Source organism: Bos taurus, chromosome 21, assembly GCF_002263795.3.
Source record: "Bos taurus isolate L1 Dominette 01449 registration number 42190680 breed Hereford chromosome 21, ARS-UCD2.0, whole genome shotgun sequence".
NCBI lineage: Eukaryota > Metazoa > Chordata > Mammalia > Artiodactyla > Bovidae > Bos > Bos taurus.
Window position 1 is genome coordinate 6,030,555 of NC_037348.1, and position 26,597 is coordinate 6,057,151.

The window sequence follows — 26,597 nt, forward strand, 5'->3', positions numbered from 1 at the left end:
CTAGGAGCTGGGGAAGAAGTGATGAACTAGACTCCTCTTTAAAGCAGGAGTCTTAGAAATCATTGCACAGATCATTTAAAGTACAATTGTGACATATTCTGTAAGAGGACAGTAATTCTAGAAGACTGAGTCTAGGTATCTCAGGAGGACTTAACCTTGCTGGAGAAAGTCATATTTGAAGCTGAGCTATGCTTAGTCACTCAGTTGTGTCTGACTCTTTGTGACCCCATGATGGACTGTAGCCCACCAGGCTCCTCTGTCCATGGGATTCTCCAGGCAAGAATACTGGAGTGGGTTGCCATGCCCTTCTCCAGGGGATCTTCCCAATCCAGGGATCAAACTCAGGTCTCCTGCATTGCAGGCAGATTCTTTACCATCTGAACCACCAGGGAAGCCCAAGAATACTGGAGTGGGTAACGGGAATCTTCCCGACCCAGGAATCAAACTGGGTCTCCTGCATTACAGGTTGATTCTTTACCACCTGAGCTAGTAGGGAAGCCCATATTAGTTTCAGGTGAGCAACATAATGATTCAAGATTTGTATATACTGTAAAATGATCATCCCAATAAGTCTAGTTAATATGCATGTCCTCACATAGGTTTTTTGTGTGTGTGATGAGAACTTTTAAGATTATCCCTTAGCAATGGGAACAAAGTACAATACAGTATTGTTAACTATAGTCATTGTACTGTACGTTACATCCCATGAATGTACAGTCACTGTACTGTGCATTCCCCTGTTTTGCCCACACGCCACCCCCTGTTACTGGCAAACACCAGTCTGTTCTCTGTGTCTATGAATTTGTTGTTGTTTTCATATGTGTGTGTGCTCAGTCTTTTTCTACTCTTTGCAACCCTATGGACTGTAGCCTGCCTGGCTCCTGTGTCTATGGAATTTTCCAGGCAAGAATACTAGAGTGGGTAGCCATTTCCTACTCCAGGGGATTCCCAGCTCAGGGATCCAACCCACTTTTCTTGATTTCCTGCATTGGCAAGAGGATTCTTTACCACTAGCACCACTGGGAAGCTTTATTTATTTAGATTCTACATGTCAAAGAGATCATATGGTATTTCTCTTTATCTGACTTATTTCACTTAGCATACTACCCTCAAGGTCCATCCACGTTGTCACAAGTGACAAGATTTCATCTTTTTTTTTTTTTTTAATGACTGAATAATAATATCTGGGTCTATAGAAAAGTCACATTTTCTTTATCCGTTAATCTGTTTAATAGACACTCAGGTTGCTTCCATGTCTTGACTATTGTGAATAATGTTGCATTGAACATAGGGGAGTATATATCTTTTCAAGTTAGTGTTTTTATTTCCATTGGATAAATAGCCAGAAGTGAAACTGCTGTTTCATGTAATAGTTCTAGTTTTAATTTTTTTGAGGCCCTCCGTACTGGTTTCTATAGAGACTGCACTCACTTATATTCCTGCCAGCAGTGCACAAGGATTCCATTTTCTCCACATCCTCACTGAGACTTGTTAGTTCTTGTCTTTTTTATAAACAGCCGATATAATAGGTATGAGGTAATATCTCATTGTGGTTTTGACTTGCATTTCCCTGATGACTAATGATGTTGAGCATCTTTTAGTATTACCAGCTGGCCATGTGTATGTCTTTGGAAAAATGTCTGTTCAGATCCTCTGCCCATTTTTTAATCAGCTTTTTGACTTGGGAGGATTCTTTGCTATAGAATTTATGTGAATTCGTTATATGTCTTGGATATCAACCTCTCGTCAGATATGTGGCTTTCAAATATTTTCTCCCATTTTGTGGGTTATCTTTGCATTTTACTACTTGATTCCTTTGCTGTGCGGTTTATAGAAACTAAGTGTGTGTTGATGGATGAATGGATAAAGAAAATAACAAAAACACCAAGCTCATGGATGCAGAAAACAGATTGGTGTTTGTTAGAGATTGGAGGGGTGGGTGGAGGTGGAGGGCAAATGAACGAAGGGGATCTGAAGTTACAAACAGTCAGTTATAAAATAAATAAGACGTGGAGCTGTAATGTACAGCAGAGGTCCCCAACGCCTGGGCCAGGAGCCGTTACTGTCATCAGGCCGTGGTCTGTTAGGAACCAGGCTGCACTGCAGGAGATGAGCAGGGAAGCTTCCTCTGTCTTCCTTCTGTATTTGCAGCCACTCCTCATTTCTCACATTGCCACTCATCTCCACTTCCTGTTAGATCACCTGCGGCTTTAGATTCTCACAGAGCAAACCCTACTGTGAATTGCGCATGCAAAGGATCTAGGTTGCACACTGCTTAGGAGAGTCGAGAGTCGTAAGCCTGACAATCTGAGGTAGAGCTGGGGTGGTGATGCCTACAACTGGGAAGGGGCTGCAAATACAGATTATCATTAGCAGAGAGGTTTGACTGCACAGAGCCATAATAAGTCAACTGCTTGCAGACTCATCAAAACCCAGCAGTGAGTGGCAAGTGACAATTAAGCTACATCTGGTGGTAGGCTTTCTAGTGATAAGTGAGCTGATGCACTTCAACTGCACAGCTGTATCTGGTGGCAGGATTTAAGTCAGAATCTGATACTTATTTTAGTCTGCGCATGGCCTGCTCATTATTTTATTTGCCACTTCTGTCTGTGCCCTCTTTCCTGCTCTACACACTTGTCTTAGTCACAGCTTTGGTAAACCCACATGCTAACCCTAGCCAACATGAGTGGAAACCAAACATCACTGGAGAGTTTCTTTGAAAAGAGGGCAAGATTCAGTGATAAGACAGCAGAAAACTCTTAAGACTGTCAGTGAAAAGAAAGCTGCATATAAAAGAAAAACTGAGTTCCACTTAAATTATGGGTTCATTGCATCAGGTGCTTCATATTCTCCAAGCTCGCTTTGTATCATATGTGGAGACACTGGCTATCCAACCAAGCCATGAAACTTTCGAAAATGCTTTGCCACTTGGAGACCAAGCACTGTGCATTAAAAGACATGTCTTTGGAGTTTTCCAAAAGAAAAAATACATGAATACGAAAAACAGAAGCAATTATTGAAGGCCACCACTTCATCAAATGTGTCTGCACTGAGAGCGTCATTCTTAGTGGCTGACAGCACCTCTAAAGCTAAGAAGCCCTTTCCTGTTGGTGAAGAGCTGATCCTGCCCGCTGCTTAAGGACACTGTCCTGAACTTTTAGGAGAGGCTTCAGTTCAAAAGGTGACACGTGTTCCTCTTTTGACTAACACCATAACTAGATGAACTGATGAAACAGCACAGGATCCTGAGGCACAATTATTAGGGAGGATTAATGAGTCGCTGTGGCATGTAATCCATGTTGACAAGTCTACCGGTGTTGACAACAAGGCAACAAAGCTTGTCTTCATGCAATATTTTCAGGAGGGTGTGCATAACAATGTTATGTGCGCTTTTGTTGCCAGCCAACACCACAGCTGCAGAACTATTCCAGTCATTGACTACTTCTCGGGAAACTGAATTGGTCATTTTGTGTCAGTATGTGCCCGAATGGAGAGGCTGCCGTGACTGGACAACTGTTTGGCTTCACTAATCAGGTCAAAGAGGTCGCCTCTGACTGTTGAGTCTTCACATGGTGTCATCCATAGAGAAATGCTGGCTAGCCGAAAAATGCCACCTGAGCTTAACAGTGTTTTGTAGGATGTGATTAAAATTGTTAACCACAGTAAGGTACATGCCCTTAACTCACTTCTGTTCACATAGCTGTGTGAGGAGGTGGACGCAGAGCTTATATGTCTTCTCTTATACACAGATAGTTTTCTAAAGGTGGATCACTGGCCAGAGTTTTTGAGTTACAAGAGCTGCTCCAGAGGTTTCTTTTAGAAAAACAGTCACCACTGGCAAAACATTTCACTGACACAGAATGGGTTGCAAACCTTGCTTACTTGTGTGACACATTCAACCTTCTCAGTGAACTCAATCTATCACTATAGGGAAAAGGACCAGTGTGTTCAAGCTGGCAGAAAAAGTGGCTGCATTCAAAGCCAAACTGGAATTATGGGTCGATGAGTGAACGTTGGGATTTTTGACATATTTCAAACATTAGCAGAGATTTTGAAAGAAACTGAGTCGAGGTCTTCTTTCTCCCAGCTGGAGCATGATCACCTGTGTCAGCTTTCAAAAGAGTCAGCATAACTTCCCAACCACAAAAGACCTCTGAACTGGGAAGGAACAGACCCATGACCTATTTGTGAATAAGCCAGGTGAAAAAGTAGAGGATCAACTGCTTGAGATCACAAATTACAGTGGCCTTAAAAGTATGTTTGAGACAACTTCAGATCTCCGTATGTTCTGGATTAAACTCAAGGCAGAATATCCTGAGATTGCCACAGAAGCACTAAAAAGCCTGCCTCCATTTCCAGCGTCTCCTCTCTTTGTAAAGCGGGGTTTTCTGCAATGACAGCAACCACGACGAGATTATGGAGTAGACAGACACAGGCAGCACACTTCGGGCATCACTGTCTCCCATCACCCCCAGATGGGACTGTCCAGTTGCAAGAAACCAAGCTCAGGGCTCCCACTGATCCTGCATTATGGTAGGTTGTGTAATTATTTCATTATATATTATGTAATAATAAAAGAAATAAAGTGCACAGTAAATGAGCTTGAATCCTTCCAAAACCATCCCCCCTCAGCCCCCAGTCTATGGAAAAATTGTCTTCCATGAAACCAGTCCCTGGTGCCAAAACGGTTGGGGACTGCTGATGTACACCTTGGTTAATAGTCAGTACTATTGCCTTTGAAAGTTGCTAAGAGAGCATATCTTAAAAAGTTCTCACCACACACAAAACTTTTTTGAAATTTTGGTGATGGATGTTAACTGGATATAACATGGTAGTCATTTTGCAATATATAGATGAGAGTGTCATGTTGTACACCCGAAACTAATATAATGTTATATATCAATTATACCTTGATTAAAAAAAAAAGAATCTGGTAAACAGTGACTTCTATTTGTGCCTTCCTTAACTTGCCACCGCCTTAAAAATGGGGGTGGAGCATTGTTTTTTCCTCCCGTCATGTTCATTCTCTTTTAGCCATTTTACACCATAAATAGAAGTGAAAAGGCTGTAACAGAAAGGAGTCGGCGGACAGGGCCTGGAGTCCGTCCCACTCTGTGTTGTCTTGTTTCCGGCTGGAGCACAGGAAACACTGACAGATGTGCACTGGGGATTACTGTGGAGACAGTCACACTTAACCCTTCCAGTGTCATCACGTCCTGGAACATGGAAGGAGAATGAGGCTTAGTAACTTGCCCTGTGGTAACCCTGATGTGGTGGAGACATGTGACTGTAGACCCCAGGTTCCAGGCTCTTACCAGTATAGCGCTTTGGGAGAAAAACACTTTTAATCACTTAATAATATATTTTAAGTCTTTATAAGTTAATTATCAGGCTTTTGCTTTATGCGAAAAAAAAAAAGAAAAAAATCACCTGACCTGTATCAGAGTTCTGCCAATAAGAATTTAATAGGAGGTCAATTTACAAACATGAGACAGGGTCTAAGTGTTCTTAGTGTTTTAGCAGTAACCTGGAAACTTGTTAGAAATAAAAGTTGGGGGGCCCCATCCCAGAACTCCCAGGCATGGTCTGCTCTTATGTGCCTTGCAAGTGATTCTGGGGCAGCTGAAACTTGTTCTAAGGAAATGATGGGCCCTGGGGCCCGGTCACTATGTGCTCTCGGCCTGGAGGTAGGTAGAAGGAACAGTTCCTGAACCTGGAAAGAACAGCCTGTCCCCACCCACCGCCACCACAGGTCTCCTTCTGCAGCATGTATGGGCGTGGAGAAAGGGGAAGGGTAGAACCAGTAGCACAAAGGGAAGGTGCCTAGCCCAGGACACGGTGTGGGAACATACCCTTCCTCTCCTTCTGCCTCTGGGGTAGGGAGGTGCTCTTGAAATTGGAGTTGACCAGCGGTGATTGCCTTGGCAGTGGACTTGGGTGATGGGAACCTCTGTCCTTTCATTTTCTGGGCCTTCTCAGTCCTTCACCACCTTTTCAGCCTTTCCAAACCTTGGCACTGCCACCCAGGGTCTCCTCCCCCTCCCAACTTTCTGTAGAGTCTAACCAGACCCAGACCCATTTTATTTTTTTGGACAAAGTAAATGCTGTGTTAGTTGGGGGGAAGGGACTGGAATCTCAGAAGCAGCCTTTGTTTAGAGTGCCTCAGCTTCTACTTTAAGAATCATAGCATCCTTGTAAATGGAGAGAGAGAGAAAGTAGCTGTCAGCCTTTGGTCAGATTTGAACCTACTGTTGCGTTGGGCATATTGTTGCCCCATATTGAGAGATTCCAGTCACTTAGGAAACTATTAGCTTCTCATAGAAAAGTTTTTTTTACTTAATATATTGATCATGAAAGTAGTTATTTTCCTGTATTCTGAATTTAATGTAGCAGTTATATATAAAAACTTTATAAAAGAAATAGTCATCTTTTTTTTATTAAAAGACAAGGTGTAAATTACTAACAGCTTCTTTTTTGATAATTTTAAAATTAAGCTGTGGGAGAATGTTGTAAATAGACAGCACTTAAAGGTGCTATTTCTTAGGAATTTTTTAAGAAAATATTTTTAAATAACCATTCTCAGTTTTCAATCTGGAAATAATTAAGATCAGAGTTCTAATATGTTTACATGCATGCGTGCTAAGTTGCTTCAGTTCTTTCTGACTCTTCGCGATCAAACCCATGTCTCTCACATCTCTTGCACTGTTGTTGTTCAGTCTCTCAGTCGTATCCGACTGGGAACCCATGGACTGCAGCACGCTAGGCTTCCCTGTCTATCATCAGCTCCCAGAGCTTGCTCAGACTAACATCCATCGAGTTGGTGATGCCATCCAACCATCTGGTCCTCTGTTGTCCCCGTCTCCTCCCGCCTTCAATCTTTCTTAGCATCAGCGTCAGGGTCTTTTCTAACGAGTCAGCTCTTTGTATCAGATGGCCACAGTATTGGAGCTTCAGCTTCAACATCAGTCTTTACAATGAATATTCAGGATTGATTTCCTGTAGGATTGACTGCTTTGATCTTTCAGTCCAAGGGACTCTCAAGAATGTTCTCCAGCACCACAGTTCAAAAGCATCAGTTCTTCAAAGCTCGGGCTTCTTTATGGTCCAACTCTTATATCCATTTATGACTACTGGAAAAACCATAGCTTTGACTGTATAGACCTTTGTTACGAAAATAATGTCTCTGCTTTTTAATACTCTGTCCAAGTTTGTCATAGCTTTTCTTCCAAGGAGCAAGCATCTTTTAATTTCATGGCTTCAGTCACCATCTGAAGTGATTTTGGAGCCCAAGAAAATAAAGCCTCACCATTTCCCTTGTTTCCCCATCTATTTACCATGAAGTGATGGAATCAGATGCATGATCTTAGTTTTTTGAATGTTGAGTTTTAAGCCAGCTTTTTCACTCTCCTCTTTCACTTTCATCAAGAGGCTCTTTAGTTCTTTGCTTTCTGCTGTAAGGGTGGTGTCATCTTCATATCTGATGTTATTGATATCTCTTTCAGAAATCTGATTCCAGCTTGTGCTTCATCCAGCCCAGCATTTCTCATGATGTACTCTGCATAGAAGTTAAATAAGCAGGGTGACAATATACAGTCTTGATGTACTCTTTCCCCAAGTTTGAACCAATCTATTGTTCCATGTTCAGTTCTAACTATTGCTTCTTGACCTGCATACAGATATCTCAGGAGGCAGATAAGGTGGTCTGGTATTCCCATCTCTTTAATAATTTTCCATAGTTTGTTGTGATCCACACAAAGGCTTTAGCATAGTCAATGAAGCAGATGTTTTTTCTGGAATTCTCTTGCTTTTTCTATGATCCAGTGGATGTTGGCAATTTGATCTCTGGTTCCTCTGCCTTTTCTAAAACCAGCTTGAACATCTGGAAGTTCTCCGTTCACATACTGTTGAAGCCTAGCTTGGAGAATTTGAGCATTACTTTACTGCTGCTAAGTCACTTCAGTCATGTCCGACTCTGTGCGACCCCATAGATGGCAGCCCACCAGGCTCCCCCGTCCCTGGGATTCTCCAGGCAAGAACACTGGAGTGGGTTTCCATTTCCTTCTCCAATGCATGAAAGTGAAAAGTGAAAGTGAAGTCGCTCAGTCGTGTCCGATTCTTAGTGACCCCATGGACTCCAGCCTACCAGGCTCCTCTGTCCATGGGATTTTCCAGGCAAGAGTACTGGAGTGGGGTGCCATTGCCTTCTCCCATTACTAGCATGTGAAATGAGTGCAATTGTGCAATAGTTTTAACATTCTTTGTCATTACCTTTCTTTGGGATTGGAATGAAAACTGACCTTTTCCAGTCCTGTGGCCACTGCTGAGTTTTCCAAATTTGCTGGCATATTGAGTGCAGCACTTTCACAGCATCATCTTTTAGGATTTGAAATAGCTCAGCTGGAATTCCATCACCTCCACTGTTTTTGTTCATAGTTTTGCTTCCTAAGGCCCACTTGACTTCAGTCTCCAGGATGTCTGGCTCTAGGTGAGTGATCAGACCATTGGGTTATCTCTTGCATTGCCAGGCAGGTTCTTCACCACTAGTGCCACCTGAAAAGCTCAAAGTGTTAGTTGCTCAGTCTTGTCTGACTCTTTGCAACCCATGGACTAAAACACACCAGTCTCCTCTGTCCATGGAATTCACCAAACAAGAATACTGGAGTGGGTAGCCATTCCCTTCTCCCGGGGATCTTCCCAGGGATCAGAACCAGGTCTCCTGCATTGCAGGCGGATTCTTTACTATCTGAGCCACCAGGGAAGCCCTAATATGTTTATATTTTAGTATTTATATTAATTAATTCCTTGATATTAATGAAGTCCTATGCATATTGTTGCTAAGGATCAGAAGGCTAATGTCTATACCCAAGTTATGTTTTTTTTAATTTAGTTTTAATCTGAGCTCATTGTAAATTCACTTGAAGTTGTAAGAAATAATGAGAGATCTTGTGTACCCTCCAATGGTAGTGTCTTGCAAAATTGGAACCGTACCACAACCAGGATTGATATTGATACAACCAGTGTACTGCTCCTAATTGGACTCTCCTTTTGCCCATGTTCATTTCTGTGTGTGTATATTTAGTTCAGTGCAGTTTTGTCACACAGATAGATCAGCATGTTCCCCATCAGCTGTTGTCATAGGGCCTTTACAGCCCTGCTCACCAAGTGAAAACGACCCTTCCTGTCCTCTGGCAATCACTGATCTCTCCAGTGCTCTACTTCTGGGCGTTTCAAGATTGAACCGTACAGTATGCAGCCTTTTGACATGGGCTTTTTCCTCAGCATGATCCCCTTAAGGGTCATCCAAATCATTGCATGTGTCTGTAGTTCTTTCCTTCTTATTACTGAGTAGTATGGATATACCATAGTTATTTATTCATCCATTTATAGTTAACTATTCATCATTCATAGTTAACTGTTCATCCATTGAAGGGCATCTGGATTGTCTCTAGTTTTATGCTGTGAATAAACCTACTATGAACTTTCACATACAGGTATTTGTGGGAATATAGGTCTTTATTTTCCTGGAATAAGTGCCCAAGTGTGTCATTACTGGATCATATGGTAGTTGCATACTTAGTTTTTGTTTTGTTTTAAAGACTGTATATGTTTTAGAACAGTTTTAGGTTCACAGCAAGATTGGGAGAAAGGTACAGGGGTTTCCCGTATATCTTCTGCCTGCACACATACATAGTCTCCCTCATTATCAGCATCCCTCATTCAGATCAGATCAGATCAGTCACTCAGTCTTGTCCAACTCTTTGCGACCCCATGAATCGCAGCACGCCAGGCCTCCCTGTCCATCACCAACTCCCGGAGTTCACACAGACTCACGTCCATCGAGTCAGTGATGCCATCCAGCCATCTCATCCTCTGTCGTCCCCTTCTCCTCCTGCCCCCAATCCCTCCTAGCATCAGAGTCTTTTCCAATGAGTCAACTCTTCGCATGAGGTGGCCAAAGTACTGGAGTTTCAGCTTCAGCATCATTCCCTCCAAAGAAATCCCAGGGCTGATCTCCTTCAGAATGGACTGGTTGGATCTCCTTGCAGTCCAAGGAACTCTCAAGAGTCTTCTCCAACACCACAGCTCAAAAGCATCAATTCTTCAGTGCTCAGCTTTCTTCACAGTCCAACTCTCACATCCATACATGACCACAGGAAAAACCATAGCCTTGACTAGACAAACTTTTGTTGGCAAAGTAATGTCTCTGCTTTTCAATATGCTATCTAGGTTGGTCATAACTTTCCTTCCAAGGAGTAAGCGTCTTTTAATTTCATGGCTGCAGTCACCATCTGCAGTGATTTTAGAGCCCCCCAAAATAAAGTCTGACACTGTTTCCACTGTTTCCCCATCTATTTCCCATGAAGTGATGGGACCAGATGCCATGATCTTCGTTTTCTGAATGTTGAGCTTTAAGCCAACTTTTTCACTCTCCACTTTCACCTTCATCAAGAGGCTTTTGAGTTCCTCTTCACTTTCTGCCATAAGGGTGGTGTCATCTGCATATCTGAGGTGATTGATATGTCTCCCAGCAATCTTGATTCCAGCTTGTGTTTCTTCCAGTCCAGCGTTTCTCATGATGTACTCTGCATAGAAGTTAAATAAACAGGGTGACAGTATACAGCCTTGACGTACTCCTTTCTCTATTTGGAACCAGTCTGTTGTTCCATGTCCAGTTCTAACTGTTGCTTCCTGACCTGCATACAAATTTCTCAAGAGGCAGATCAGGTGGTCTGGTATTCCCATCTCTTTCAGAATTTCCCACAGTTTATTGTGATCCACACAGTCAAAGGCTTTGGCATAGTCAATAAAGCAGAAATAGATGTTCTTCTGGAACTCTCTTGCTTTTTCCATGATCCAGCAGATGTTGGAAATTTGATCTCTGGTTCCTCTGCCTTTTCTAAAACCAGCTTGAACATCAGGAAGTTCACGGTTCACATATTGCTGAAGCCTGGCTTGGAGAATTTTGAGCATTACTTTGCTAGCGTGTGAGATGAGTGCAATTGTGCAGTAGTTTGAGCATTCTTTGGCATTGCCTCTCTTTGGGATTGGAATGAAAACTGACCTTTTCCAGTCCTGTGGCCACTGCTGTTTTATCCAAATTTGCTGGCATATTGAGTGCAGCACTTTCACAGCATCATCTTTCAGGATTTGGAATAGCTCAACTGGAATTCCATCACCTCCGCTAGCTTTGTTCGTAGTGATGCTTTCTAAGGCCCACTTGACTTCACATTCCAGGATGTCTGGCTCTAGGTGAGTGATCACACCATCGTGATTATCTGGGTCATGAAGATCTTTTTTGTACATTTCTTCTGTGTATTCTTGCCATCTCTTCTTAATATATTTTGCTTCTGTTAGGCCCATACCGTTTCTGTCCTTTATTGACAGAAATGGTATGGACCTAACAGCTGTGGCTGTGGGGGCACAGGAGGGCCTAGAGGAGCTATCCCATGTTGAAGGTCAGGAAGGGCAGCGGTGAGGAGATACCCCTCATCTAAGGTAAGGAGCATTGGCTGCACTTTGCTGGAGCAGCCGTGAAGAGATATCCCACGCCCAAGGTAAGAGAAACCCAAGTAAGACGGTAGGTGTTGCAAGAGGGCATCAGAGGGTAGACACACTGAAACCATACTCACAGAAAACTAGTCAATCTAATCACACTAGGACCACAGCCTTGTCTAACTCAATGAAACTAAGCCATGCCCGTGGGGCAACCCAAGATGGGCGGGTCATGGTGGAGAGATCTGACAGAATGTGGTCCACTGGAGAAGGGAATGGCAAACCACTTGCCTTGAGAACCCCATGAACAGTATGAAAAGGCAAAATGGTAAGATACTGAAAGAGAAACTCCCCAGGTCAGTAGGTGCCCAATATGCTACTGGAGGTCAGTGGAGAAATAACTCCAGAAAGAATGAAGGGATGGAACCAAAGCAAAAACAATACCTAGCTGTGGATGTGACTGGTGATAGAAGCAAGGTCCAATGCTATAAAGAGCAATATTGAATAGGAACTTGGAATGTCAGGTCCATGAATCAAGGCAAATTGGAAGTGGTCAAACGAGATGGCAAGAGTGAATGTCGACATTCTGAGAATCAGTGAATGGAAACGGACTGGAATGGGTGAATTTAACTCAGATGACCATTATATCTACTACTGCGGGCAGGAATCCCTCAGAAGAAATGGAGTAGCCATCATGGTCAAGAAAAGAGTCTGAAATGCAGTACTTGGATGCAATCTCAAAAACAATAGAATGATCTCTGTTCGTTTCCAAGGCAAACCGTTCAATATCACAGTAATCCAAGTCTATGCCCCAACCAGTAACACTGAAGAAGGTGAAGTTGAATGGTTCTATGAAGACCTACAAGACCTTTTAGAACTAACACCCAAAAAAGATGTCCTTTTCATTTTAGGGGACTGGAATGCAAAAGTAGGAAGTCAAGAAACACCTGGAGTAACAGGAAAATTTGGCCTTGGAATACAGAATGAAGCAGGGCAAAGACTAATAGAGTTTTGCCAAGAAAATGCACTGGTCATAACAAACACCCTTTTCCAACAACACAAGAGAAGACTCTATACATGGACATCACCAGATGGTCAACCCCGAAATCAGATTGATTATATTCTTTGCAGCCAAAGATGGAGAAGCTCTATACAGTCAGCAAAAACAAGACCAGGAGCTGACTGTGGCTCAGATCATGAACTCCTTATTGCCAAATTCAGACTTAAATTGAAGAAAGTAGGGAAAACCAGTAGACCATTCAGGTATGACCTAAATCAAATCCCTTATGCTTATACAGTGGAAGTGAGAAATAGATTTAAGGGCCTAGATCTGATAGATAGAGTGCTTGATGAACTATGCATTGAGTTTCGTGACATTGTACAGGAGACAGGGATCAAGACCATCCCCATGGAAAAGAAATGCAAAAAAGCAAAATGACTGGGGAGGCCTTACAAACAGCTGTGAAAAGAAGAGAAGCGAAAAGCAAAGGAGAAAAGGAAAGATATAAACATCTGAATGCAGAGTTCCAAAGAATAGTAAGAAGAGATAAGAAAGCCTTCTTCAGCAATCAATGCAAAGAAATAGAGGAAAACAACAGAATGGGAAAGACTAGAGATCTCTTCAAGAAAATCAGAGATACCAAAGGAACATTTCATGCAAAGATGGGCTCGATAAAGGACAGAAATGGTATGGACCTAACAGAAGCAGAAGATATTAAGAAGAGATGGCAAGAATACACAGAAGAAATGTACAAAAAAGATCTTCATGACCCAGATAATCACGATGGTGTGATCACTCACCTAGAGCCAGACATCCTGGGATGTGAAGTCAAGGGGGCCTTAGAAAGCATCACTATGAACAAAGCTAGCGGAGGTGATAGAATTCCAGTTGAGCTATTCCAAATCCTGAAAGATGATGCTGTGAAAGTGCTGCACTCAATATGCCAGCAAATTTGGATAAAACAGCAGTGGCCACAGGACTGGAAAAGGTCAGTTTTCATTCCAATCCCAAAGAGAAGCAATGCCAAAGAATGCTCAAACTACTGCACAATTGCACTCATCTCACACGCTAGCAAAGTAATGCTCAAAATTCTCCAAGCCAGGCTTCAGCAATATGTGAACCGTGAACTTCCTGATGTTCAAGCTGGTTTTAGAAAAGGCAGAGGAACCAGAGATCAAATTTCCAACATCTGCTGGATCATGGAAAAAGCAAGAGAGTTCCAGAAGAACATCTATTTCTGCTTTATTGACTATGCCAAAGCCTTTGACTGTGTGGATCACAATAAACTGTGGGAAATTCTGAAAGAGATGGGAATACCAGACCACCTGATCTGCCTCTTGAGAAATTTGTATGCAGGTCAGGAAGCAACAGTTAGAACTGGACATGGAACAACAGACTGGTTCCAAATAGAGAAAGGAGTACGTCAAGGCTGTATACTGTCACCCTGTTTATTTAACTTCTATGCAGAGTACATCATGAGAAACGCTGGACTGGAAGAAACACAAGCTGGAATCAAGATTGCTGGGAGACATATCAATCACCTCAGATATGCAGATGACACCACCCTTATGGCAGAAAGTGAAGAGGAACTCAAAAGCCTCTTGATGAAGGTGAAAGTGGAGAGTGAAAAAGTTGGCTTAAAGCTCAACATTCAGAAAACGAAGATCATGGCATCTGGTCCCATCACTTCATGGGAAATAGATGGGGAAACAGTGGAAACAGTGTCAGACTTTATTTTGGGGGGCTCTAAAATCACTGCAGATGGTGACTGCAGCCATGAAATTAAAAGACGCTTACTCCTTGGAAGGAAAGTTATGACCAACCTAGATAGCATATTGAAAAGCAGAGACATTACTTTGCCAACAAAAGTTTGTCTAGTCAAGGCTATGGTTTTTCCTGTGGTCATGTATGGATGTGAGAGTTGGACTGTGAAGAAAGCTGAGCACTGAAGAATTGATGCTTTTGAGCTGTGGTGTTGGAGAAGACTCTTGAGAGTCCCTTGGACTGCAAGGAGATCCAACCAGTCCATTCTGAAGGAGATCAGCCCTGGGATTTCTTTGGAGGGAATGATGCTGAAGCTGAAGCTCCAGTACTTTGGCCACCTCATGCAAAGAGTTGACTCATTGGAAAAGACTCTGATGCTGGGAGGGATTGGGGGCAGAAGGAGAAGGGAACGACAGAGGATGAGATGGCTGGATGGCATCACTGACTCAATGGACGTGAGTCTGAGTGAACTCCGGGAGTTGGTGATGGACTGGAGGCCTGGCTGGCGTGCTGTGATTCATGGGGTTGCAAAGAGTTGGACACAACTGAGTGACTGATCTGGTCTGATCTGATCCCTAAATCATTGATTTTGTGTGAGGATGGGTGGGGACCATCTTTTTTATTTGAAAATTGTGGGGACTGTCTTTTTTATATTAAGACCAGCATAATACTATTAAGATTTGAGTATAAAATTCAAGTAGTTTATAGTATTTAAACAGTACAAGAGAGACTTTAAGCAAATTTTGTGCTTGTAATGGGCATGCCCTTAGCCCCCTAATATGGGAGTTCACGCTCCTCTGCCACGAGGTGTTTTCTGGAGAAAACTCCAAAAAGCACTACTCATTCACTTGTCCTAATTAGGTCCCTCCTAACATTTGTGTCCTTTCAAGACTAGGCAGATCTCTTGTCATTTATCCAGGATAACTGGATCCACAGCCTGTCAGCATTCTAAGCGTCTTTTATCAGACACCTGCTTTATTGGAATCTCTGAAGAGCCTGGTGTTTGAGGGGTATGCCTTTCTCCAGACCAGTATGGTAATGCAGCTTGAGATGTCCCCATCTTGTAACAGCCATTCCAGAAAAAAAAGTGTGGTTGCTTAATCCCCTAGCTTGTTTTTTCAGGATTTGTCCTTCCTTGCTGTTAGTGATATAATTGCTTGAAAACAGCTACAATTCTCAATTCTCAATGGGCTACCATAGACATTTGTTTCAATGCAATTTTGTTTGGCCAGTATTAATGTCTTAAAAGACACTAAAATCAGGAAAGGTTTATGAGAGAGTAGAAGCCGCCTAGCACCTACTCTCTTCACTCATTTGTTATCTGCCTGCCATTTGTGACCCCTAGTTTATGCTTTTGTGATTTCTTCTGCCTGTAAAGCATATTTTGACTCTGTGTATCTTCAAGTTTATAATTTTTCAATCTGATTTCTTATAACCACTCCTATCAAGGTCCTAGGTCCCACTGTGATAGAAAACAGCCAGTTCTCTCACCCCTAACCCCTGGAAGTGTGTGTTTGTTTACCTAAATTTATTGGCATTCACATTTTAGTTTTGTGTGTTGAAATGAACCTTTCGCAATGGCCCTTTTTATAGGTTGAAAATAGTTGAAATAGCAGTTTTATTCTCACTTGTAAAATTTAAGAACTTAAGATGTATAGAAATATTATCACAGAATATATATAAAAATCTCAATAGTTTTGTTGGGAAGAAATGTTGTAATTAAACTAAAAAGTAAAATAAGCACAATGGAATTCATCTTTGAAGGAGAATGTGAAAACTAATTTCTGCTTTGTGACAGACAAAATATACCAGACAATTAATGAGATGATTTTGTTCAAGCTGATGCAACAGCTGCCGCCGCCAAGTCGCTTCAGTCGTGTCCGACTCTGTGTGACCCCATGGACTGCAGCCTACCAGGCTTCTCTGTCCATGGGATGCAACAGGGAGAATGTTTATTAATGGGAACCTCTCGAAGAAGGAGAAAATACAGAGTTTATAAAAGTAGGAGGTCAGTAAGGAAAGGTGGAGGTGGGTCCTATCACCAGTGGTCAGCCCTTCCTTGGAACACAGAAGGTGTAGCGCTTCTTAACCATGACTGCTTTCTGGAAGCACAAGGCTCAGGTCAATTTTAACATTGCCGGATGGAACAAGGTTACTGCTATTACCATACTTATGTTTATAAACTGTGTGATATATGCACCATAGAAGTTTGTTTTATTAAAATCTATAGGATTCTTAATATTTCTGCACTAAAGGACTAGAACAGGGCAGCTTTGCCTTATAAGGGTGACCAGGGGTTGGAAGTCCTTTGAAATAAAGCAAGGGGAAGAACCCACTGCAGAGGGAGGGCGGAAGACCAGGGGCAGGCCAGCGGCCCGTGGTCAAAGTGGGACCCAGTGAAGGAGACCGCGCTCCCTCCGAGACTGCTTCTGGTGAGGAGGGAAGGGGTGAAAGATGGGTGTTTGTCAGTGGGCCAGGCTAAAGGAGAGAATTCCATGGGTTTTGTTAAAGGATGCATTTTAAAAGGACAAGATCATGACCCATATAAAATGAAGGTGGAACGAATTTTTTTAACTAATTAAAGAACTAGCCAAATGTCACAACCATTTTAAAAGTTGATGAACTGTGAATTTATATAGAGAAGGAATATTAAAATGAGTTTACAGATGAAAGCAAAACTGGGTTTTCCCACTACAGGGAGGGTTACCCTTTCACCAGACGATTATGGGCATGTCCATAAACAAGAATTATTTGCATTGCTATTAGTTACCTATAATTTACCAAGGTGTAAAATAGTGTAAAGAATATGCCTGCCAATGCAGGAGACACAGATTAGATCCCAGAGCTGGCAAGAGACCCTGGAAAAGGAAATGGCAACCCACTCCAACATTCTTGCTCTGGAGATCCCATGGACAGAGGAGCCTGGTGGGCTGCAGTCCATGGGGTCACAGAAGAGTCTGACATGTCTTAGCGACTAAGCAACAACAACAAAACAGCTCAAAGGCAGTGAAAAGACCAAGCCCCATCGGATCAGGTAATTCCCAGCGGCCCCATTATTCCATTGAAAGGCTATTCAGTAATCTCTCTTGGTCACACCACGGTCTTTAGTTTTTCCTAGCCGTGCCTGCTCTGTAGTAACTACATGCTTTCTCTAATAGTCATCTGTCAGTAGTTTACCCATTTTTCTCCTTAAAAGCCATGTCTCATTTTTTCCTTTCTTTCTGGTCTCCATCAGGTCAGAGGAGCCTGAGACATCCAGGATATATAAATTTATAACCAACTACAAATACAAATTAGTTTCCTCATGTTTGGATTGCTTTTGCTTAATATCCTGTCTTTTTCTTGGGATGGCATTAAAATATTGTAACTTAATGTTATGAAAATTAATATTGAGAGTGCCTTGGACAGCAAGGCGATCAGACCAGTTAATCCTAAAGGAAATCAACCCTGAATATTCATAGGAAGGACTGATGCTGAAGTTCCAGTATTTTGGCCACCTGATGAGAAGAGCCAACTCATTGGAAAAGACCCTGATGCTGGGAAAGATTGAAGGCAGGAGGAAAAGTGGGTGACTGAGGATGAGATGGTTGGATGGCATCATTGATTCAATGAATATGAGTTTAAGCAAATTCTGAGAGATGGTGAAGGACAGGGAAGCTGGCATACTGCAATCCTGGGGTCCCAAAGAGTCAGACATGACTTAGAGATTGAACAACAATGTTATTAATTTTAAGTTGGGAGTTAATCAGCATAACCATAATAATTTGGCCACATAGCCATAATAATTTGGCCACATAGCATTCTACAGAGAAGGCAATGGCACCCCACTCCAGTACTCTTGCTTGGAAAATCCCATGGATGGAGGAGCCTGTTAGGCTGCAATCCATGAGGTCGCTAAGAGTCGGACACGACTGAGCGACTTCCTTTCACTTTTCACTTTTGTGCATTGGAGAAGGAAATGGCAACCCACTCCAGTGTTCTTGCCTGGAGAATCCCAGGGACGGGGAAGCCTGGTGGGCTGCTGTCTGTGGGGTTGCACAGAGTCAGACACGACTGAAGTGACTTAGCATAGCATTCTGACGTTAGATTTTCATCTGTAAGTTGAAGGTGAAAGTTAATGAATTTGTGTTATGGGCCAAGTGGTTCTCAACCTAGACAATTTTGCCCTCCCCCCAACCCCCAGGGCCTGCTACTGACATCTAATCAGTAGAGGCCAGAAATGCTGCTAAACTTCCTACAATGCATAAGACAGCCCACCAAAGCAAAATTACCCAGTTCTTACTGTTAATCACGCCAATGTTGGGAAACCCTAATAGCCCATTGAAGAAGGTTAGAGGAAAGCTGAAGTTTTTGCTATGATAAAACTAAAAATAATTTTATGGTCTTAAATCTACATGAAAAACATACATTTTGTTTTTATACATTAAAAATAATGTTATTACCAATTTTCCATATTTAAAAATTATGCAGTCAGTATTACCTTTAACTTGAGAGACTAAATAAATAGAAAGAGGTGCTTTTCCATTAGAAGGAGAGGGTGAGAGGAATTGAGAAAGTGGCATTGGAACACCTACATTACCAAATGTAAAATAGCCAGCTAGCAGGAAGTTGCTAGGTAACATGGCCTAGAAGGGTGGCTGGGTTAGGAGGTTCAAGAGGGAGGGGATATTTGTATACTTATGGCTGATTCACATTGTTGTACAGCAGAACCCAACACAACCTTGTAAAGTAATTATCCTCCAATTAAAACAGGTGCCCTTCCTTTGTAATGTGTATAACACTTGCACTTTTAAAATTACTTTTCCTATTTTAGGTTTTACTGAAGAAACGTCTTAGAGATTGATCGCATTTCCAAGGTTAACATTTACAATTGGAGTTGTTGACCTTCTTCTAAGAAAGATTTTGGCCATCAAAATGGAAACTTTCTTTGAAGCTTTAGAACAATTATACAAGAAGGTACTTCTTGGAGCCACACTTGAAAATGACAGCCATGATTACATCTTTTATCTCTACCCAGCATTTTCAGATCAAGATTGTTCTACAACCACCTCCTCAGACTGCTCAAACGCCCCTGATGTTCAGGACAAGCAGGAGCCATCCTCTGTCAGTTTACCTACCTTTTCTGTAGCACCTATGTGTTTGCAGAGACATTCTCAGATGAGCAGTACCCGAGAAATAATGCTCCTTCAGTTAACAGTGATCAAAGTGATGATAACCAGAATATTGTCTGTGGAAACTGAATTCCATGCAAAGGAGAAATACAGAGATATAATTAAAATTCTTTTAAAATCATCTGACATCGAATCTCAATTGGTAAGCCCATTTACTTTGTGTGTGTGTGTGTGTGTGTTTTTTAAGATCTAGATTTTTTTTAAATGAAAGTTTTAAAACAGTCAGCAACAGTAGGTAAATGTATTTGTTTTCCTATAGACCTGTATGTTCCAAAACTCGGAAAAATTGTTATCTCACATGGCTGCAAAGTGTCTTGCACTAATTCTGTATTTCCAACTGAAGGAAAAGGTAAGATAAGTAGTCAAATTATGTTACTATTACTTTTATATTTTCTTTAAAATTGATCTCTGGCATTCAGTTTTTTTATCAATAAAATATTTGCTCACATAATGTGTAAATCCACAAAAATGTAAGAATAAAATAATATGTTGGTGACTTATTTCAAGGATTAGAGTCTTAAATACATTATAAATCATTACAGATAAGATTCTTAACTCAAAAGATAGACTGCAAGTCAGAGAGTCCATAACTGTTCAGATTCTCAAAGGAGTAGGTGGGCCTCCTTCCTCCCTTCCAAAAACAAGGCTTAGGAGCCCCTGCTTGAGACTAAGACCATTTTCATAGGTTTAATATAAATTCTAAGAGTGGTCCTCAGCATAGTGAAAAAATATGAACAAATTAATCATTTTTCTCTTATCTCTGAATTAGTCAATAAATATATCTAAACATTTCCTGACTTATTTTAGCTATAATTGCTTGTTCCTTTCTTAAAACAACATTCTTTCCTGAATACAAAAAGGTGGTATGTACAATAGAAAATTTGGAAAAAGAGAAAATGTATAAAGACCAAAATTAAAATTTCATATCATTCCAGCCACCAGAGATAATAACCACCGCTAATATTTCATGTTCCTTCTTGGTTTTCTATTTCTATGGCGTATTAAATTTCTTGACTTAAGGAATACTGGGATATTTATGTCCTTGTTTTAGCAAATATTATACTTCTTTTTTTGGAACAAAGTAAACAATGTTGTGTAGAATTGTGTATTTAATAGATAGTTTGTAATGGCAAAGAAAATGTTGTATTACAACTTACTACTTAAAAATTTTTTTCTCACTTATAGATAACATTGAGTAATTCCTGGATTTCTTTTTGCCAAAAAAATATTTCTGAATATTCTGAAAGTAATAAAGTAGTGTACTGCCTCTGGATACTTACCTTTGTAATTAAAGAAATCTTTAAAGATACATCTTCACAAAAAACAGGTATGAACTATGTTCCCCAATAAACAATTGTCATTGTCTTATTCCCAGGGAGCATTATATTTTTATGAGTAAAACTTATTTTACAACCTCTAATTGTTTTGAAGTATGAAAAACTAAAAACCATGCCCCATAGTGTTTGATTGAGGATACCTTTTTAAAAGGAAAAATGTAAAACTTCACTATTACTGGATTTCCCTGGTAGCTTAGACGATAAAGCATCTGCCTACAATGTGGGAGACCTGGGTTCAATCCCTGGGTCAGGAATATCTTCTGGAGAAAGAAATGGCAACCCACTCCAGTATTCTCACCTGGAAAATCCCATGGACGGGGAGGAACCTGGAAAGCTATAGTCCATGGGGTCGCAAAGAGTCGGACAAGACTGCGCGACTTCACTTTCTTTTCACTATTATTAAAAATTCAAATTAAAGCTTTTCATTTTTGTATGTCCTTTGCATAGTCTGATGTTGCTGATGTTTGTAAAATGGATATTAGCCGTGATTATTAGCTGTTGGCATGTTTATCTTCATTTGTTTGTGTTAGAGGTAAATAATCCAATCCATTTTTTCGCCTTACGAAGTGATGATGATTTTAAAAATTGAATTGTAAAATTGTGTTTTAAGAAAACTTTGTTTTTCCTGTTGCTTATAATTACTATTTTTATAATTGCAGAAATTCTAAAACAGTTCCTGACTCCTTTTGACACTCTTTTTGAAGCCTTTTACAAGTCCTTACTTTCTCAGCATTTTGAAAACCACCAAGATGCTTCTAAACTAATAAACAGTTTGATATGTTTCCTGGAATTGCTTGAACTTCTTATAGCCTCCAGAATCTACCTGAAGTTACATTACACTTGCCAGAGGATTTTATTTTTGAAACCTTCTTGTGTGTTTGATGTTATTACCTGGCCTATTCAGGCTTTTGTCAAAAGGAAGTTGATCATCTTCATCAAAAAGTGCCTTCTCTGCAAAGTGGGTGAAGACCTTTGTCGGGGATCTGTCCCTACCTTCATGCCACCAGATAACCCTTTGGATGTGGACCTGTTAGCTTTGGCCAGTGCTGTTCTGCAAGCTGTGGATTTGGGCTTGTTGAGGACATTGTCTGTCCGTGGAAAATGTTCCTGCTTTGGAGGTGGTGAAGTCCTAGCTGGATATGAGCATGACCCTGGTCCAGATCATGTGATTCTTAGAGCATTGAGTTTACTTATCATAAGATCCTTAGAAATCAAGTTTCAAAATTGTTCTTCAGCAAATGAAATGAAAGGTAACTTTCTGAATGCCTTTTGTATGTAAAGTAATGGATAATTATTTACTGAAGTAAAATTATTCATAATTATCAAAGCTCAGGATTGTAATTTCACTAACTTAAGTTGTATCTTATTCTAGTTATAATTTATTAAATTTTCTTCCAATAAAGATAAAAAGCTAGAATTGTCTTTTTAAAAGTTTCAGTTTTGTGTGCTAAACTGAATTTGCATAGCATAGTTAATAACTGTAGTTAAAAGAAAAATATTGTTGAGTCTCTTCAAAGTAAGCAATGTTAGTCAATTCATGTTCAGATATTTGTGGTATATTATTCATATTTTCCTTCACAAAATTGGTATATCTACTAATACAGAGTTTTGATAATTAGGAGTTGAATTAAACTAATGTAGGGTGTAATCCTGTGCAGTTGTCATTTACAACACTAGATGGCGTTGGTTACATAAATCAAGAGTTTTAAATTGCAGTTAAAATGCCTCAAAACCTTTTTGACTTTTGTGCTTAATAGTAGTACTTTCTTTTAATGCTTTAAAAAACTTGAAACAAACAAGAACTTTTTCTGCTGGTATTTTGAAGGCAAATTATTTTTGTTTGGTTGTATTGTTGCCTCTAGTACAAACACTGTGGCATCCAGTGAAGCAATTTCTGTTCTACTGTTTCTTCATTTATGTTTTTAGCAAGAACTCATGTAACTTTTATTTCTCAGAGATACTACCTATTTGACACTGTGGCAAATAGATGATCTGGCTATATATTTTAACTATATCCTACCAAGTGGGTCTTTTTTGTTTTTTTCTCTGAAGCTCAATTTCCTAATATTACAGAGTAGAGATAATCCCTAACTCAAACTTTTGAATGTGTGAATTATGATAATGCATTTTAAAGTGCTCTAGATGTTATAAATATATGTGAATAGGTAAGTTATTATAAATGCATTCATAAACTGTTGTTTTCTCTTTAAATTTTTCATTTTTTGAAGTTGATTACCAGAGGTTCATGTCTGAGTTACTGACCTTCTTAAAGCCTCACCTTCAGCCCTCTCTGCAATCACACAATCTCTGTGAGTGGTTGTCTAGGGTCTTCATAGAACAAGACGATGACATGCTGGAGGCTGCCAAAGCATTGCTGGGCATCTACCTGAAGTTGACCAGGTTTGTATATTTTAAAGTAATTATACTAACTAACATGGCCAGGAAAGCAGAAAACATTTTTAATAATGTATTGGACATACAATTTACTTTCCATCATTAGGGGAAAAAATCCCTAACAATCTTGTGGTTTCCTTATAAGTTCCAATTTCTTTAACACTGCCCTACATGAAAATAGATTACAATTGAGTTCTCATTATGAAAACTTGAATGGCTAAACAGATCTAGGAATTAGAACTAAACTGAGATTAGACAATATGGATTCTGGCTGAGTCTCCATCTTTGCTTTACCTGTGTGATCAAGAATAAGTTAATACCATTGTCTAAGTCATATTTTAACTGACATTTGAAACTCTTTTCACCCTTAAGACTAACTTGTCTGTATTGAACTTCTGTAAGGTGATTTTTGCCTTTGTAAAGCTGAATTCAAACTTGTAAGTAATCAAAGGAACTTTTAATATACAGTTGAATTGGTACTGATATCATCTTGAGGCAGATATCTGAAATTGATTATGAAGTTATGTTACTGATGACATTTTATACTGATCCTATTTCTGTTTATTAAAAGATCTGTACTTGGGTCATTCTTATGGCAAATGTCTGTAATTGGTTATGAAGTTAATAACTGATGACCTTTTACAGTATTTCTGCTTCTGCTTTATTAAAACCGTAAAGTATTTGCTTTATTTCCATTTCTTTCCTGGCTTCAGAGAAAGGGATTTCTTACTAATGGTTGTCGGTGTGGTGTTGTGCTGCCAGTTCTTACTTGTGTTATGACACTTCTGGCAATGACTGCTTTCAGACTGTAAGTGTTTGGGGCCAATTTTCAAAAGGTTCTAATCAAGAACACAGAATGCATGCATGTGATTTGAATTAGGCTCAGAAACGGTCAAATACAAATTCAGTCTGAATACACATGCCTTGAAGAATATATAGTCATATTCAAAGCTGACTTCTTATGCCTCAGGAAAGAGGAAGCTTCTGAAGTAAATTCATTTTGCATGTGAATTTCTAATTTTCTTGAATTTTGTGTGATCACAGAGGCCTGTGCTCATGTCATATATATATTTTTTAATGTAACTGAATTGGTTAAGATTAGTTGTAAATGATAGAAATCAATATAAACTAGTCTAAGCCAAAAAAGGAATTTACTTCCTGGGAATTCCAAGGAATCAAGTTGGCATCAGGTGCAACTGTGCATGACTTAAATCATGTCACTGATTATTTCTCTTTGTTTCTGTCTCATAGCTTTGAATTCATTTTCAGGCAGGGCCACCAGCAGTGCCAGACTTACAGCAACCTTACAGTTAAGATCTTTAATAGGCCAGCAGAAATCCCAGAGGAGGTCTGATTAACCTGCATGGGTCACAGATTCATGTTGGAATCATGGTGGCTAGGACCATGGGTACTCTGATTAGTTAGCCTGGGTCGCCTGCCCACCCGTGCTGAGACAAGTGTGGAAGGAAAGGAAGGAGGTTAATTCCCACCTTACCATGTGGAATTAGTTACCTGTAGGAATAAGAGACTCTGATGTCAATAGACAGGAAGATGGAGGGCATTTGTTGGACAGATAAAAACTAGAACTACCAAAGTCAAAGGATATCATTTATTTTATTGGATCAGGTTTGTATAGAGTTTGTAGAGATTGTTTTGAATTTTTTTCTTTTTAAAATAATGCATAGATTAAAAAATAATGTGGCAGAATTTATGGTATGTGAATCATATCTGTCAAAACTTATATTTATAAAGAGTCATTAATCTGGAGTGTCTGTTATTTTCAGAGAATGTGAAGCTACTGAAAGCTTGACCCAAGAAAAAGAAATGTGGAACCATCACACACATGAAAATGGCTATAATCCACACTGTATTTTTTTATTTTTATTAAAAAATATAGGATTTGATCCTACCGTTCTTCTTGATTTTTTGATTTCATCAGAAACTTGTTTTCTTGAATACTTTGTTAGATACTTAAAATTATTGCAAAAAGACTGGGATAATTTTTTAACCATTTGCAACTATTTTGATGTAACTGAATCTAAAGATAACATACATATTTGTTGTATCTCCTCACTTGTCCAAGGTAGAAACAGCAACTCAGCAGAAGCTAGTCCTTTGGCTGTTGTTGGTAGTCACACAGATGCTCATTCTTGGGTCTCCTGGGCTTCTGCTGCTTCTTCTGAACCACTGAACCATGGTGTAACGTTGGAGAAGGCCCACACCAAGCTCCAGGCTAATTGTCTTTCTACCCCAGGAGCTTCTCAAAGTCTGGTAGATTATGACAGCTCTGATGATTCTGAAGAAGGATCCACAAGCCTGTGTTTAGTAAACAGCAGACTAACGTCTTCACACCAAGAAGCAATGAAGAAAACTCAGGACACATTTGGAGCAAGTGGGGATAAAAAAGAACTTAGCCCAGAGTCTCAGTCAAGGCCTCTGGTTACTGAAGAATCTAATACCCTGTTCTCTGTTTATTGTGACATAGCCCCAAATAACACTGCTTCTGAAGTGGGAATATCTTACAGAACAGTAAAGTGCTTTGAAGAGCTACAAGGTGCCATTTACCGTTTGCAGAAGAAAAATCTGTTCCCGTATAATCCAACAGCACTTTTAAAGTTATTAAAACATATTGAGACAATATATAATAAAAGTATGACCCCTTCGTAAAACAGTGACATTTTATTTCCAGGAACTGTTTTTCCCCTTAATATAGTTGTGCCTTAATGAGATAACAGTATTAAAAATAATAAATAAACCTCAAAAGAGTTTTCTAAACCATGCTTTTTTGCCTTTTGGGAGCAGCCTAGTGACTGAAAAAGATATATCAGATAACAAGTCACTTGATACAGTTGTACAACATTTGAAATCTATGGTGGTTCAAACTTGCTCAAATTTGGGATAGTTACTGTATTAATTTCTTACTGATACTGTAACAAATTCTGACAAACTTGGTGGCTTAAAAGAACAGAGATTTATTCTTTCTCAGTTTTGGAGGCTAGAAGTTCAAAATCAAGGTGTCCACAGGACTGCACTTTCTCTTAAGGCTCTAGGGGAGAATCTTTCTGGCCATTGCTGTCAATCCTGGGTATTCCTTCACTTCAGTCTCCTCTGTTATCACATGACGTTTTCCCTGTGTGTCTGCTGGTGCTGCTGCTGCTGCTAAGTCGCTTCAGTCGTGTCCAGCTCTGTGCAACCCCATAGACGCAGCCCACCAGGCTCCCCAGTCCCTGGGATTCTCCAGGCAAGAACACTGGAGTGGATTGCCATTTCCTTCTCCATCCCTATATGTCTATGGGTATCCAGTTTCCCTCTTTTTAAGTATACCAGTCACTGGATTAGGGCCCAGTCTCATCCAGTATGACCTCTTGTTGTCTGTTGTTTAGTCACTAAGTCATATCCCATTCTTTGTGACTCCATGGACTGTAGCCCGCCAGGCTC

The 26,597-nt window shown here is 40.2% G+C and overlaps 1 protein-coding gene across 6 annotated transcripts in view; it reads left to right on the forward strand.

Annotated features, from left to right (window-relative positions):
• Nucleotides 1–25,939, forward strand: part of LINS1 (lines homolog 1) — a 32,714-nt gene extending 6,775 nt beyond the window's left edge. For 3 of the 6 annotated variants that reach the window (XM_005221758.5, XM_005221759.5, XM_005221760.5), the window contains exons 2-7: nt 19,071–19,570; nt 19,688–19,777; nt 20,614–20,755; nt 21,425–22,015; nt 22,994–23,165; nt 24,944–25,939. In XM_005221758.5, coding sequence (XP_005221815.1) covers nt 19,172–19,570; nt 19,688–19,777; nt 20,614–20,755; nt 21,425–22,015; nt 22,994–23,165; nt 24,944–25,826 — 2,277 coding nt within the window. In that variant the 5' untranslated portion in view covers nt 19,071–19,171 and the 3' untranslated portion in view covers nt 25,827–25,939. Of the gene's footprint in view, nt 1–14,675; nt 17,292–19,070; nt 19,571–19,687; nt 19,778–20,613; nt 20,756–21,424; nt 22,016–22,993; nt 23,166–24,943 lie in introns of those variants that run through there. The other 3 variants (XM_024981900.2, XM_005221763.5, NM_001205649.1) reach the window with 3 other exon arrangements.
• Nucleotides 25,940–26,597: the final 658 nt, after the last annotated feature.